At 33.0% G+C, this 16,716-nt stretch overlaps 1 protein-coding gene across 1 annotated transcript; it reads right to left on the bottom strand.

The window, feature by feature from the left end:
• Nucleotides 1-2,448: 2,448 nt before the first annotated feature.
• Nucleotides 2,449-14,086, bottom strand: LOC122056457 (cell number regulator 6-like). The gene is made up of 4 exons (XM_042618418.1): nucleotides 13,806-14,086; nucleotides 13,579-13,693; nucleotides 4,014-4,279; nucleotides 2,449-2,851 (listed from the first exon to the last, which is right to left on the bottom strand). Exons 1-4 carry the CDS (start codon nucleotides 13,917-13,919, stop codon nucleotides 2,627-2,629), a joined length of 720 nt encoding a protein of 239 aa, XP_042474352.1. The 5' UTR covers nucleotides 13,920-14,086; the 3' UTR covers nucleotides 2,449-2,626.
• Nucleotides 14,087-16,716: the final 2,630 nt, after the last annotated feature.

Genomic DNA, 16,716 nt, shown 5'->3' on the forward strand with positions numbered 1-16,716 from the left:
CTCTATTCTTTTTGTAAAAATAATTCTAAATACTTAAAACTCTTATTTACTCATCATGTCCTATCTTAATTATTATTTTATTACGTATAATATTGTTAAACTTAAATTTCATATTATCTTTGCTCTAGTAAGTTTAAAATCTTTCACTTCTAATATTTTTCGTCAAATTCGAATTTAATATTTGCTCCTTTACATATCTCATTTATTAAAATAATATCTACAAATAATATGTACATGTCTTGGAGATGTTTAGTGAGTTTATACATGATTAATATAAAAAATAAGAACTTAGAAGTGATTATTAATATAAGCTCATCTTTGTAAGAAACATTTTATTTAATTTATCATAAACCTTCACTCTTATCATTATATCGTTATACTTTTTTTTATATATTATGCTAACACTTGATTCTTTGTTTAAATTCTTCGTGTAATTTTTCACAGGACTCTAGAATTCTCCACCTTTCTAGAATTCGTATATTGGAAGTTAATTAACATGGAATAATATTTCATCCCAATGAATTTAAAGGGATGAATTGCCACGTTAAAAAAAAAAAAATCAAAACTCCAAATAATTGAAAGGGAAGAACATTCAAAAAGTGGACTGAAAAGAAAATTTTAAAGATTCAAGACCAAAAAAAAAAGATAACTAACCTCTTGGTTGATATTTTATCTAATTAAGTCTTATGCATAATTGGTGAATGCAAAAATACAAGAGCGTGTGGAACTGGAGGATATATAGAAGTTTACCAACACTTGAACACATAGAATCCAAGGAAAAAAAGATCTTTTACACTCAAAATCTAAGCAATGAAACATCTACCTCACCCCGAGCACATTGAGGATGAAAGACCATCGTCATCGAAACAACTAAAAAGATCTATTTCTACATCCGAAGTCAAAAACAATGAGTGCTCAACCTCCAAGTCCCACGACCTCAACTGTGGAAGGTAAATCTAAAGGGAAAAATACCTTTAACCTCCGGTATTTTTTATCAAGCAGCATGGTGTACCCCTATATTTTAAAAATAAAATTTAACTTCCCATTGACCAAAGTCAATTGTAAAAAAAATTATAAAAAATAATTATGTCCATATCTTTTTTGATATTTTTTATAATCTTAAAAGAAAAAAAATATTAAATTTATTAATAATTTACATCCATTTCTGTTTCCTTAGTTGATATTTAAACTAATTCTAGACAATTCAATCCCTAATTAATATTTTCAACATGTACATAACTACTAATTTATTAATTAAAATCAATAACTTCTATGTAATCTCCAACAATATATAAAAGTTAATACTTAATTAGACAAATAAAATTAAGTAATTTAAAATATATATTTTCATTGCTCCGGTTGCAGAACATTCAAATACAATATATAATAATTATTTTCTTCATTTTCGCCTAAATTTAACATTTTAGATCTACCCCTGTCCACGATTATATAAGATTTCAATGAAATAGGTGAAGGTATAATTTTCTTTTCTTATACGAAGATAAATTTTTTTCATCTTCTTCAAGCTCTTTTGTATATGCGAGCCTCACATCTTAGTTCATCACTAACTTGACTGTCAAAGAGGGTAACACCGACAAACCAGACACCAAGAGCGGAAACACCAATAAATCGACATCAATAATAGATCTGAGTGAGTGACAAAGGAAATTATCACTGAATGTTTCTATATATTTTTTATTCTTTTATGTATATTTTTCTTCTTGTATACACCATTAATCTAATTAATCAATAATTAAAGAGCGGACTCAAAGATATGTAATTATTTTTCATATCAATTCAATATTTTTTTTCACATTTGACTTTAATCAAAGTATTATTTTTTAAATAAAAGGGACCAAATACTACTTGACAGAAAATACATGGAAAGGTATTTTTCCTAAATCTAAATTCAGAGATTATATTATATGTTTTAACTATAGAGGAAAAAACGCTATAAAAACAGGAAAGATCAATGCAAAACTTAAGTCACTCCTTCCTGTTATAAAGCCAAAGATCAATGCCAAATGCATATTCAAACAATTTATCAATTTTTTTTTTAATATATTTTTTTTTTTTTTTAATTTTTTCTTAATCCATTGCTGGTCAAGAATATATCTAGTTGAGCTTGTGCTAGGTAAGGGTCAATTCTGATCCAAGACTCTTAGTCCAACACAACACAACACAAATTTTATCAAACCAGAGCAGGTAGAGCCAAACTCTATCTAAGCACAACTTATTAACATCTCTAATTGTTCCAAAGTCAACTAATCTATTTTTTTTTTCTATTTTACCCATCATTTAGAGCAATTTTCAAAAATAAAAATATATACAATGAACAAAATAAAAATAATCCCAGAACATCAAATTTCTAAAGCAATGCCAATCGACCAAGCCAAGAAGTTTTACAAACCAAAAACACATGAAAAGTTCAATACAAGATCACCAGAATGATTGAAAAGCAAATGGCCATATATTTACCCATTTAAACCACAAGATGCATCCAAATGCATGATGTTCATTCATATCGATGCCAACAGGTTCCACAAGAAAAGAAACCTAAATGAATGATTTGTTACCTTATATTCTGTCCGATGTTCTCAAGCAAGTACATGAGAATCACTCCAAACTATAAAACTTGTGTCTCCACTTCAGCATGGCTGTTCTGTTGGGTACCAGGTCCAGGGACTGCAGAACTGTTTCGATCACTCATCTCCTGCACGGGTGGTGGGTTGACAACCGTCATTGGCATGACAAGATTGTCAGATAGCCGACCTTTCATTTCCCGGTGCTCCTGACAGATGGCACACCAATGCATGCAGCAATGAACCATGCAAGGGTCGCAAGGAGAATTCTGCAACCAAAATAGGTTTAGAGATGAATAAGGTAGCATATCCAGTGCACCAAATGTTCATGTTCTCTATGAACAATAGCATCTTAACAATAGAATGTATAATCATTTATGACTGTTCTTTTGATACTTCATTAGAAAAACAACCATATATAGTTCTCACACAATACTATTGGAAAAAAACATGCACAAGCATCTGAACCTTTATTTGGGTTCATATCATAAATGTCAAATTAATTAAGATATGAAGTCAGAAATGGGCACAGTTAGTGGGATATACTAATATCTCATGGAGAGCTATATCAGCGCACAAATTATACAAGGAAAACAAAAGCATAGGTCCTAGTTCCATGAGTTTAACAAACGTGTATATCCGGAGCTAAACATCTCAGTGGCAACCCTTTTGACCATAGACAACTGAACTTGAAATATTAAAACCTATAGGCCAATGTAAGAATTAGTTTCTTTATCGTGTAGATGCTACTAAAAAGTTTTGAGATATCTAGTTTAGACCCACTAATTTCCGGTAACTAAAGCATGCTTAAGAGCATCATTTCTGTTTCAATTTGTGGAATCTTAGGAATAAACATGAACTGCATAATTCCATTTCAACATAACCAACACATGTTTCTCATGATATTTTCACTGTTTGCATCCTTTCCTATACTAATATTCATCTTACTGACAGATTGATCTTCAAATTCAAGTCCAAGAAATTACATCAAAGATTATGAAACAGGCTAATTTATGGCCTCGCTTGAGATTCTCTGAATTTAAGAATGCACTGATTATAAAAGACTAATCTAAACAAAGAATCAGTGTGCAGTGCATCTTTAAAAACCTTTTAGAGGAAAACTAAATTTTATTATGTTTACGAAATAACGAAAGTTATAAAATGACTAACAGATTCCTCTTTCAAGTGGCCATAATCCACACATCATACAAATACTAATATACTACCTCATTAACAAAGAAAACCAAATTAGAAGCAGCAAAAACAAATATATGAACACTGTCCAAAGAAAACAACCCCCAAGAATTAACAAACACACAAGCAAAAAAGGCTGAATGATTTAACAATACAAATGTAATAATGCATAAAAAATAAGACAATCAGAACTGAGTTAATGTACTCCACAGTGTGTGAGAGAGGGATAGAGAGCACCTTTAGATGATATTTCTTCTGCAAAGATTGCCTAAATATACCAGTGTAGATGCTACACATCCACCATGCAAAGACTAATCCTTCTCCAATAAAAAATGATGTCCTTGGGTCAATTCCATGGAAAAATGCTGTAGCAACTGCAAGTGCAATGCCACCTTCAACACAGATAGCATGGCAAATACAAGGACTTGTCCATGGTGTATCTTCTCTAAGCCTCTCCACATTGCGACCAAACAACACACAAGGACAGAACAACCCAGTCCAACCTATCATCCAAAGAGTAACTGATAATATAACAAGTTTATGTAGTTGTAACTGAGAATTATAACTATGAGATCAGATGTGCATGAACTAATAATTTTAGCAAATAAATGATGCACTAAACAAAGAGAACAGTATTAATTACAAGAATGAAAACCCATGCCAAAAGGTCAAAAATAATAGCCATTAAAGGACTTTCAAGTTTCAACCTCTTTGAAAAGAAAGTTAAAAAAATAAACAGCATTCATAAACACGAGAAATTAGGCATCAGTACTCTACAAGGCTAATGCAACTAGAAAAATAATTGTATACTTTTTCTTCCAAAGTATTCAAACAACAATAACAGAGGTACCTAACAGCCTTAAGTGGTTGACGAGCATCTTAGAATTTTGTAGTAGCATTAGGAATCCATTATGAAGGGGGCAGAGGGAGACCCTAGATGAGTACAGTATGTCTGCTCAACAACACAGAGTAGCATGTCTCTAGTGTTTACTCGATGATGCAAGAACATGATGACAGAATACCGTCATGAGATGATGAGACAGCTTAATGGCTTTGCAATGAAAGAAAACAATTGAAGGTTTACCCACAACCTGAACTTGCTGACCTAATAATGATGGTCAAATGACAAGCCAAGAAAATGATTGTAGTTACTTGCACTATTTTTTTGTTGATTTTGTTCTTCAACTTAGTCACTGTAAAAGTTTAAGTGAGACTGAATTTCTTATTTCCTCTCTAGTTGTAAATATTTCAAACAGAAGCACTACTTAAAATTACCAAACTTGCTTTTCCTAAGCTTGCATTTGTACCCAAGAGTTATTAAATGGAGATTTGTATAGCAAGTCATTTTGGTAAATTTTGAATAAGTTAGGTTTAAATAAATAAAAAAATAAAAATTTGTTAAAAAAGAATGTTACTTTACCCAAAAAATTTGATAACCACAAATATTTTTTAAAAAATATATAATATTGCATTTATTATCATAATAGTATAAATAAAGTTAGTTGATGTTGTTTAAAGTCTTGAGTAATGCCAAAGTTTTGATCTTTGACCAAAACAATACAATTTTTGTACCATATTATCCTATGTCAGTACAATTTCAATACTAATTTAATTAAGTTACTTAATACAAATTATAAATTATAATCATTTTTATTCTAATGAATTGTTTGCTTAATAATTAATTAGATTGCTAATACATAATAAATGTTAATTTTATGTTGTTTAATTTGGTAACCTCAGTCCTTAAAATTAAAAATGTTTGCAAACAATTAAGTTTTAATTTCTAAGTCACTTCTTTCATTTGATAATGATTTACACTTATAATTTATTCAACTTTTGTAGATAGAACACTAACAAGAAAATGCAACTTTCCCTAGTCTTCTATAGACTAGGTGTACACTTTGCTTTTGAATTTTGTAACATTTGAGCACTTTAGATTTGAGAACCAAAAGACTTTAATTGTGGAGGATGTGTATTTGATAAAAACTTGAGCACTAAATATCACTTTGTTTGACAGAATCTACATAAACTATGAGATGCAGTGAAATGAGTTAAAAAAGTTAATGTTTGTCTTTAATTTAGTTTTATTTCTTCCAAATAATTACAATTATTTAAGAGTATAAAAATTAGAGCGATCTAGTTTTTTTTTTTTTTTTCCTCAAATTTTAGAGTGTAAAATGTTATATTTTAGGTTTAAATTATACTTTGAATTTTGAAAATAAATCTATTTAATTTATAAGTATAAAATTTCTAAAAAAAATACGATACACCTACACGAGTCAATCAAATTTAAAAATTTGAATTCAAGATTTTCTCAAGAAATCAAATTCAAATTTGATTTTTTTTATACTTTCAAATTCATCTAGATAGACTTTTTTAAAAAAAAAATAATTTGATGAACAATGCACACCTATTCCAATATAATGAATTAAAAATAGTGAAAATAAATAATTATTTTCTTATTTTGATTAAAAATATTTCCGTTTAATCAAAGTGGTGTGTTGAACCTTAGTTGTTCCTTGACACTAACACCAAATTTGAGAGAAGACATAAAAGAGGAGGCGAAACTTGAAATGATCTTAACGAATCTTAGTTCTCTTGTTGCATGCTCACATGGTCACATTCAGTTCCTCCCAATGTCACACAAGCTAGAACACGAAAAAAAAAATCTTCATCGATGTTTGATACCAAATTTTATCCTATTTAAATTTTTTACATTTCAATTTATTTTTAAAAAAATTTCGAGATAACTAATTAAGTAAATTAAACAAATATTTTGACTTTTGAGGTCGAATGGAAGTCTATTTAGGATTAGGTGGAGTTCATCAAATAGTTATGGAGATTAAGATAGCCCATATTTGGTTTATTTTGATCAATTTAAAATTGAACTAAAGTGTGTATATATATAGGACTATCCACTTCAAGACTAGTATTTTGAAAAGTTAAAAATTATATCTCCCCTTTGTTCTCTCTCTCACTCTCTCTCTCTCTCTCTCTCCATATCCCATATCTCTCCTCTAGTCTATCTCATCACCCCCCACGTTTGTCGTGCCTATTGTACCCACCGTGTCAATCACGCCCACCACTAATCCCTCTCTCTACGGTACTACTCTCTCTCTCTTCCTCTCATTTCTACCATGAGCCGCCATCTTAGTGTTGGTGCTGAAGGGTCTTGCATGCAGATTAGTGTTGGTGCTAGAAGCACCAATTAATCAAACTTATGTGATATTGGCAAAAGTTAAAAGTTAAGTTGTGTTGTTGTTCTAACAAGCAGAAAAATCCTAAATAATCTTAGGCAAAGGAAAGTCCTAGTTGAGGTTAAGCAGGAGGAAAGTCCTAGCTGCGGTTAGGCAACGAAGTCCTGATCCGGGGGATTGGGCAAAGTCTTAGGGAGCCGAGGATATTGGGCGAAATCCTAGAGTCGAGGACGTTAGGTGAAAATCCTGGGGTTGCGGACACCAGGTAGAAAACTAGATGGGTTAGGAATCGAACGTCTAGAATGAAGTCCTGATGTCTCGGACAAACTTTTTTGGTTCACCCCAACATTACCCACTTGTCCGACTTTTGCTAAGCAGATTTTGGATATCAAACGGACCTCCCTGGATGGTAATCTTAATGTGGCCGATTTTCCTTCTTTTGCTATCAGTTTCGCTACAGCACCTGCTGCTCTAGCTAATTGTCCACCCTTTCCAAGTGAAATTTCTATGTTATGTATGGCCATGCCTAAGGGCATATCGGTTGAAGTGGATTTTATTTTTTATCAATAAAAACCTCTTCCCAAACTGTACAAGCTTCTTCCAAAGTATACGACTTTCTAGATGTATATGATGATATCTAGACAGATGGATCTTATATAGCAAAAGTCCAAACGATCTGGAGGACCGATTTGGCAAAAGGTAATCTCTCCTGAGAGAAGTAGGTGAGAACGTGTTTCCCGAAGACATAACAGTAGGCGTCTGTCCGACCTAGAGTTTCAACAAAACTCAAAGTCAAGACCAGACAGTCCGGAGGCTATCAAAACTTACGCTTTACGTATTATTTGCCTGGACTAACTTTATTTTACAAGAAGAAGAGGCTGGCAAAAAAGTCGGTCCGGGCACCCGGATAGGTTTCATCTCAGAGGAAGCCCCGAGCGGGTGTCTAGCTAGGCACCCGGGCAGTCCGGGTGCCCAGACAGCCAAAATTTCATCGACAAGCTGAGCTAGAGCTCTACGACTGGCCGACCCATGTCAGTGGTCCAGACTCCCGAAGGGGGTTCGGGCGTTGGGACGTGGTTAAACTTCAGGGGTGAAGTTTCAACGAGAGCTCTCCACGTCAACACAGTCCAGGCGCTTGGGCGAGGCTATAAAAGGAGGCTTCAACTAGCAACTTAAAAACATCAATTTAACGAAGTTTCTCTCTTGCACGCTGCTCAGAAAATGCTTCTACGATGCCCAAACACTGCTCCAACGACCGAAAGCTCGATTCTTCAAATCTGTAGATTGTTGGTACTTTTAAATTATTGCAATTGCAAATCTCTACTTGTACTCTTTCGAACTGATAGTGATTGCACATCAAAATCACTCAACAAGTGCGAGCCTTGGAGTAGGAGTTGTCACAAGCTTCGAACTAAGTAAAACTTGGATGTGTTAACATTGCTTTTGTTTTCCTGTATTCCGCCGTGTTTATCTCTCCGAATTTTTAAACGAACGTGAAAGCCACGAGCGCTATTCACCCCCTTTAACACAACGATTCTACAATTGTATTAAAGTGAGGTCGCTTTGAATTGGTGAAATCACCGTTTGAGCAAATATTTTGAGTTTTTTTGCTAGTGAATATATTCTTACGCCTTTTTTCAGTTTTTGCATCTTGAGATTTTCAGAGTCGAACGGAATCGGTACGATCACCCCTTCCAATCATTTTTTTCGCAATCGAGTTTTTTTTATGTTTCTTCAAGTTGATGCAACACCACTCGAGTTCTTTTATTTTTTCATAAGTTATTTATACCGCACTGCTAATCCAAGACCAAGTCTTGAGACAAGTCTCCTTATTTTATTGTGTGCAAGATTTTTTTTTTTCAAATGGCATACCAGGCTACAGCACCACACGCCCACTACTATTCTCTGGCGAAGATTTAGACTACTGGAAAAGCCGAATAGAGTACCACCTCAAAATATAAGTGGAAATATGGATAATCATCCAGACATGATTCATATATCACATATTCCACCGAAGATAGAGCTCTCGTCTCCTGTGACAAATAGGACGCACCAATCTGTAAGAAGATCGAAACCGATGCAAAGGCAAGCCAGACTCTCCAATGTGGCTTAACCAAAGAAGAGTTGAACCGGGTCAACCCCTTCAATAACGCTAAGAAGTTATGGGAAAAGCTAATCGAGCTGCACGAGGGCACATCCGACACTAATGTAACTAAACGAGATCTAATTCTAAATAAATTATATAATATAAAATGCAGGATGGTGAATATGCGAGTCAACTTCATGCTCGGATTCAAGAATGCTCAACGGTCTCCACGCAATTGGTTAGAAGGTGGAAAATCATGACGTTATAACGTATGCCCTTAACGCTTTTCCAAGAAACACTTTGTAGGCATCCATGGTGGATGCTTATAAAGTTTTTAAGGATTTCTCTTTAATTAGATTAGATGAATTGTTTTTTGAATTTAAACTTCACGAACAAACTAATGTACTTTCAGTCGAGAAAGGTATTGCGTTGATTGTAGGTATAAGCAAGACAAAGGAGTCTAGGAAGAAGTACCAAATCGAACCTGAATCTGAAGACAAATCGGATTCCGAAGACGAAGATGAAATCACCACGGAACTAGTCAAACTAGTTCAAAAACTGTACAAGAAAAAGGACTTCACCAAACGAAAAATCAAAAAGGTGACTCAATTGAACACGAAGGTTTGAAAGCAACATGGTCTGAATTCTCGAAAGACTCCGACGAAGAACACAAGTGAGCTTTAGGGATGGCAATTTTCCCCGCGGGTTTGGGGCCCCGCGGGGAAAATCCGAAATGGGGATGGGGATCCCCGATTTTTCGGGGATGGGGCGGGTATGAGAATACTATCCCCATCCCCGAACCCGCCCAGAATATTATTATTATTAATATTAATAAATAATAATATGATTTTTTTTAAAAAATATTAATAATAGTGTTAATATTAATATTTTTGAAAATATTATTAATAATAATATTATTAATATTGATATTAATATTATCATTAATAATAATTATTAAATAATAATAATAATAATATAAATTAAATTTGGGAATGAGGCGGGGATGGGGATTTAATCCCCGTGGATTCGGGTTCGGGGAATCCCCGAACCCGAAAAAATGAGAACGGGGCGGGGATGGGAATGGCAAACCCGCCCCCGCCCCGCCCCATTGCCATCCCTAGTGAGCTTCCTTGCACTACTAGTACAAACTTATGTTATCGAGATTCAATCCGAGTCGAGCGAAGCCACGGATCCGTATCTGGTTTAGAAGATTCTCAATCTACTATAAGTATTTCTTTAATTAAATCAGACAATTTAATTTCCTACTTATCTAGAAAGTTGGCTAAATTCAACCTCAGGGTCAAGTCACTCCAAGAGGAGGTCAAAGCCCTCAAGGAAAGGACTAACCCAAGTTCATTAATTGAGAAGACACAAATTGGAACTCCAACTCAAGTCCAACTTGAGGAAGAAAATTTCAATCTAAGACTCAAGTTAAAGAACTTATGGAAACGTTGGAACGATTCACTTTGGGTTTCAAGAACCTTGACCTAATCCGTGGGAAACAAAGGGTCGTATACAACTGATTCGGACTCGGATATAAGGTCAAACGTCGATTCAAATTATACTTATCCTTAAAAAATCGACCAAATAGAAAACTAGTCCAAGCATGGGTCTCTAAGTCTAACTTGATTAATCAAGTTGGACTTAATCAATATTGGATTCCTAAGAATCAAATTCACTACATTGATAAACCTCATCGAGGCTATGATCCAGGGAGAGCCAATAGAAAGACCATTTTTATTACATAAAATTATTTGATGTTTGTTTTAGCGCTTTCCCTATACATGCTTAAATTAGGATAGATAGGGCCTTAGACTTGATCAACACTTGACTAGTTAGAACAAGAATTTTCAGAAAGAAAATTAAATATTCAATTTCTTTAAAAGGCTTTATTTAGAAGTGGTTATTGCTCCAATACCCAAGAAGACCTAATGCCTCGCCACAACCTAGAAGTCAATAATTAAAATGGATGTTTAATTGACTAACTGTTAAACCTTAGTCTAACTCAAATCTAAATCAATCCTTAGATTTTAATCTAAATTAGAGATAAAATTAATCATCTCACAAAATAGATAAGGTTCCATGATTGACAATCTAGAAAAAGGGTGAGATGAATTTAGGTTTAAAATTAATTAATCAAACTTAAACCGAATCAAATTAAACTTAATTAATCTTCAGAAAATAACTTTCAAATTTTAATTAATTTCAAAATCTTACTTATTTTCAAATATTAATTAATTTTCAAATTTTAATTAATTCCAAAATTTTACTTATTTTCAAATATTAATTATTTTTAAATCTTAATTAAAAGTTTCAAAATTTAAAATTTAATCATTCAAACTTAAATATTCTGAAATATTTTGAAATTCAAACTTAATTATTTTGAAATTTAAACTTAAATAGTTTGAAATTCAAACTTACTTATTTTAGAATATAAACTCAAATATTTTGAAATTCAAACTTAATTATTTTGAAATTTAAACACAAATATTCTAAAATTCAAACTTAAATATTTTTTAAAATTTAAAATATTCTAAAATTCAAAATTAAATAGCTTTTAATTTAAACTTAATTATTTTTTAAAATTAAATATTTCAAAATTTAAACTTAATTTTTTTTTTTAAATTCAAATTTAATTATTCTAAAATTCAAACTTAAATTTTTTTTCTAAACTAAAAAATTTTAAAATTCAAATTTAAATACTCAAAACTTAAATATTTTCTAAAATTCTGAAATAATATTCTCAAACTTAAAAATTAACTTCAAAAATTAACTCCATCTCATACAAACTCATAGGCTTAATATGTTTGATAACTTTGAAAAGGTGAGATGGAAAATCAGGAAAATAGATAATTACTTTTATGATTTTTTTAAAAAAAACTTATGTTTTGCATGCTTGGATGCTAGGATAGTCATTAATCAAGATATTAATTAAATTATTTAAACTCATTGTCCTTTACAAATTACTTAAAGCTTTTTAAGAGGGAGAGAAATAGGGAGTTAATTTTTTTTCAAAATTTAAATATTTTTGAAAATTAAGTTTTTTGGGGTTATATTTAAAAAAAAATGTTTATAAATTAAGTTCTTTCGAAATCAAATACTTCTTTAAAATTTTAAAAGAAATTCATTTTTAAAACTATGTATTTAACTAAATTTTTTTTACAAAAAAAATCTTTTCAAAAGTTAAGTATTTAGCTAAGTATTTTTCAAAGAAATGTTTTTAAAAGCTAAGTAAGAAATCATTTTCAAAGCTAAGTTTTTTTTTTTAAAAAAAAAACTCTTTACATATAAACACATTTTTTGAAAAGAAAGTTAAGTGCTACTTTCAAGCGAGCTTAAAGTTAAATTTTTGAAAAAGATTACAAATTAGTTTTTTCAAAATTAAGTCTTGAGGCGGTCCAGCGCCCAGAGGTGCTTGAGGCGCTCGAACGACCAAAATTTGATCAACACACTGAGCTGGAGCGCGACGACTGGCCGACCTACATCAACGGTCCAGGGGCGGTCTGGGTGCCCGAACGTGGATAAACTTCAAGAATGAAATTTCGACGAGAGCTCGTCACATCAGCACAGTCCAAGCGCCTGGGAGGGGATCCAAGTGCCCGTACGAGCTATAAAAGGAGGCTTCGACTAACAACTTAAAAACATCAATTCAAAGAAGTTTCTCTCCTGCGTGTGGTTCAGAAAATGCTTCTACGACGCCCAAACACTGTTCCAATGACCGAAGGATCAATTCTTCAAATCTATAGATTGTCGACATTTTTAAATTATTGCAATTATAAATCTCTACTTGTACTCTTTCAAACCGATAGTGATTGCCCATTGAAAGCACTCAACAAGTGCGGACCTTGGAGTAGGAGTCGTCACAGGCTCCGACCCAAATAAAACTTAGGTGCGTTAGCATGGCTTTTGTTTTCCTTTATTACTCATGTTTGTCTCTCCAAGTTTTTTAAACGAATGTGAAAACCACGAGCGCTATTCACCAACCCCCCCTCTAGCGCAACGATCCTACAATTAGCGGGCAGGGGTAAATTCTGAATGTGCTGACCAACACATCTCTACATCTCAATCCATGGTTGTTTTACAACATAAAAGAATATATCAGTTTATACCTCTACATCTCCAGTTTTCCACGTTAGTCTCTTTTTTTTTGTCTTTCCTCGTCAACTATTATACTCTCCTGCATATCCATCTTGTGTCTAAGTTGTTGGTCAGCGAGTTCAGCATGTCAACTCACAGTAGCAGTCAGTTAAATCAAGTCCAAGTCATCTTGCAAATTAGCTAACTGGATTGGATCTAGGAACCGAATTGTCAGTTCAAGTGTTTAACGACCATAGTGCTACTGATAAAACATTTTACAAATGCACCAATTCCGATTCGGTACCTTTGTAAAACACAAAATTAATAATGATACCAGCATCTTATCTAACTATAAACCATCTTGAAAGCAGGTTAACACTGATATTGTCTCAATAAAGGGTTCGACTAGTCGAAGTAAAATGGACAGAGAGACGGATCTTACAGCTATCAGGATCATCAACACAGCCAAAAATGCCAGTTGTCCAAGCTTCATCTGCAGGTGGTTCATAGCTCTCCGGTAAGGGTTGCCCGCATTCGATACATCGGCGAACTTCCAACTGATAAAACAAAAAATTCAGCACCAATCAACAAAAAACAGATATTTTGAACAGATCCGTGGCAATCTCTGAAGAAGGAAATGGGTAAAGTAATCGCTAGGTCTATTACGACCTGAGGAACGTGAACGGGCTGGTTGAGCTCTCCAGGGCGGATCTCCTCCAACGGCGCATCCTGATCCTTGGTGAGCTTCACGTACCTCGAAGGCACCGGTTCATCCGGCATCATCGTCAATCCTCCAGTAGCGCAATAGATTCGAGAGGTATGATCTCACCCGCCAGAGCCAACGGCTCAGCTGGAGCCGATGTGAGAGAAGCAAACCCTAGTGGAGAAGGGAAGGGGAATCGAATTGGAACGACATGCATTGAACGATAAAAATGGAAAGGTAACCGGCCACATTCCTCGCAGTGGTAATCGGTAAATTAATTGATTCTCCGAGGAAACGCGCAGTGATTTTTTTTTTCCTTTTTCTTTTACTTTTATCTTTTTTCGTTTTTTTATTACAATACGACGTTGACTTCGTTGGACAATACAACCTTGACTGTTAGAAGTCTAGTTATGTACTTACGCATCTAAATTTGATTGTGTAAATTGATAATAGTTCATTTTTAAATTCGTAAAGGTTAATAAAATTTATTATAAATTCATTATAAGATATGTGTCGGTGATTAACCAATATTATTAATAGATTTATAAAACTCTCTTAAGTTAAAAAAAAACAAATTTTTAAATCTTTAAATTGTACAAGTCTAACAACCAGTTTCATCTATAAATTGAAAGAACTCTAAATCACTCCAAATCAAAATTAATGTACATTTAAAAACTTTCTTAATGTATTCATCCTCTCATATTAAAATTTAATAGTATAAATTGAAAGTAGTAAATTTTTGTTTACTTGTAAAGACTTGATAACAATGGTTACAAACTCATTATAAGGTTGGGATAATAATACTCACTAACCAATACTATTAATGAATTTAGGACTTTCTTGATTTAAAAATATTAAACTTTTAAATTTTTAAATAGTATAGATCAATTAATCAGTTTCGAACGAAACTGATTGATAAACTTAGAGAATTCCGAATGATTTCAAAGTAATATCAATGTACTCCTGAAAATTTTTTTAATGTATTTATACCGTCGGATCTAAATTTGATAATGTAAATTGTGAATAGTAAATTTGTGAATAAGAGTAGAGTACAAATATAGAAAAATTCTATGATTATTTTATGAAAGAGACTATCAAATTCAAATTCATCGGTATAAATATATTAAAGAAATTTCTAGGAATATATTAATGTCAAAAATCTCCATATGCATTAATCAATTTGGGACGAAATGACTTATACATGACAAAAAAGGAGAGATCCAAAAACAAAAACAAAAACAAATAGCGGATGCCTAGAAAATTAATACATGTAATTATGTTTCACATTTAAAATTGATTTTTCTTCTCCACGAGAAAAAGTTTAAGTGGATATTTAGTATGAAAGAAGTTTTAGTGGATCTAACAAGATTGAACATTAGACGAGTACAAGAATTTTTAATGGGTTAATGAGGACCAAATGCTAATTAACAAAAGAAGTCATAAATAAAATGATCGATGAGGAGGCACGAATAGGAAGCCTAGGAAGTAAAGAGCTTTTTGGAATGAAAAAGTCTAGAGATTTAAAAAAAAAACCTTTAACTAGAAGTCAACTCAACAAATAAAAATTCAACACTTTAGGGAACAAAGCAAACTCAAGCCGGAGAAACAACTAAAAGAAATGTTTCAATCAAGTGGTTGAAAATATCAATCAATTGAGGTGAAGCCAACTAAATGACCAGGAATTTTTATATTTGCTTGGAGTTTGGAGACAGTCAACTGGTGCAATTGACTGTTAGTCATCAATCAATCGATTGATGATTCAAACAATAACAATCTAATTTACCATTGATATTAGAAATTGAATAACATAATTATCAAATCATATCAATAGTCAACAGACTAATGATGTTTGATTAGTCTATCTTCCTTAAAAGGTTTATTTAAATAAAGTGAAGAAATCTAATGATTTGATTATAAATAGCAGGTCACGACAACTTAGAACATCCACGTTGATAATATATAGATGTTACAATATTTAAATGGTGCTACAAACTAATGTAGATGAGTATTATAACATCCACGTATTAATCGAGTTCAATTTTTGAACATTGTTAATGAGCAGATTAAAATTTTAAATATAAAAATAAAAATAAATAAATGGACAGAAAAACTTATAAATAATAAATGTTAATGTAAAATATGGTGCCTAAATAATAATTAAAGAATAAGGTTATTTAATAAATAATCTTATTGGAATTTTTAAGAATTTTTAGAAATTTTCTGGGATTTAAACGGAGTTCATATTAACCGTTTAAAGGGATAAAGCTATTCGGCGCAGGGAAGCCTGTTTGGAATACCCAGTAGGTTAGGAGTTGATTGAGTTAATAAATATAAATTTTCTATTAAAACCTATGTTTTCCTTTTTATTTTCCATTCCTTTCCTTTCCTTCGCCGATTTCCCTTTCTCGCTCTCGATCTCACCGCACCTCTTCTTCTCATCGACAACTGGCGACACCGATCCACTGCCGCCTTCCATCATCGTCGTCGGCTTGAGCACCAGTGTCGAGCCACCTTTCTCACCGGGCTACACCGATCTTCTCCCCCGCTCGATCCTTCCTCTCCCTCTCCCTCTCCCTCTCCCTCTTGCGATGCTAAGCAGTGCCAAAAACCCTCCTCTTCGCCTTTCGATCGTCGGTGCAGCTGACGCTCTCCCCTCTCCCGGTCGCCAGTTACCCGAGCCGCCGTTGATCCTTCCTCTTCTCCTAACCTCCTCTGAGCAGGCACCCTATGTAAGAAACTAGGGCGCTATACACACGAAAGCGTAGTGGAAAACATCTAGTTCCTTTCCAGAAGATCCATGCGAAAGGAAACCATATACTAAGTACTAATTTTTATACATGAAAAAGTTATACCTTTGTTGCGTGCTCTTCGCAATCC

Source organism: Zingiber officinale, chromosome 3B (genome assembly GCF_018446385.1).
Source record: "Zingiber officinale cultivar Zhangliang chromosome 3B, Zo_v1.1, whole genome shotgun sequence".
NCBI classification, from domain to species: Eukaryota; Viridiplantae; Streptophyta; class Magnoliopsida; order Zingiberales; family Zingiberaceae; genus Zingiber; species Zingiber officinale.

What these genes read in the sequence shown, in the direction of transcription:
- LOC122056457 (XM_042618418.1), bottom strand. Translation starts at nt 13,919, where the DNA reads ATGATGCCGGATGAACCGGTGCCTTCGAGGTACGTGAAGCTCACCAAG. An exon ending in AGCCCGTTCACGTTCCTCAG is followed by an intron (nt 13,694 to 13,805) that starts GTCGTAATAGAC and finishes TTGTTTTATCAG; the next exon opens with TTGGAAGTTCGCCGATGTAT. An exon ending in AGAAGAAATATCATCTAAAG is followed by an intron (nt 2,852 to 4,013) that starts GTGCTCTCTATC and finishes TTTTGGTTGCAG; the next exon opens with AATTCTCCTTGCGACCCTTG.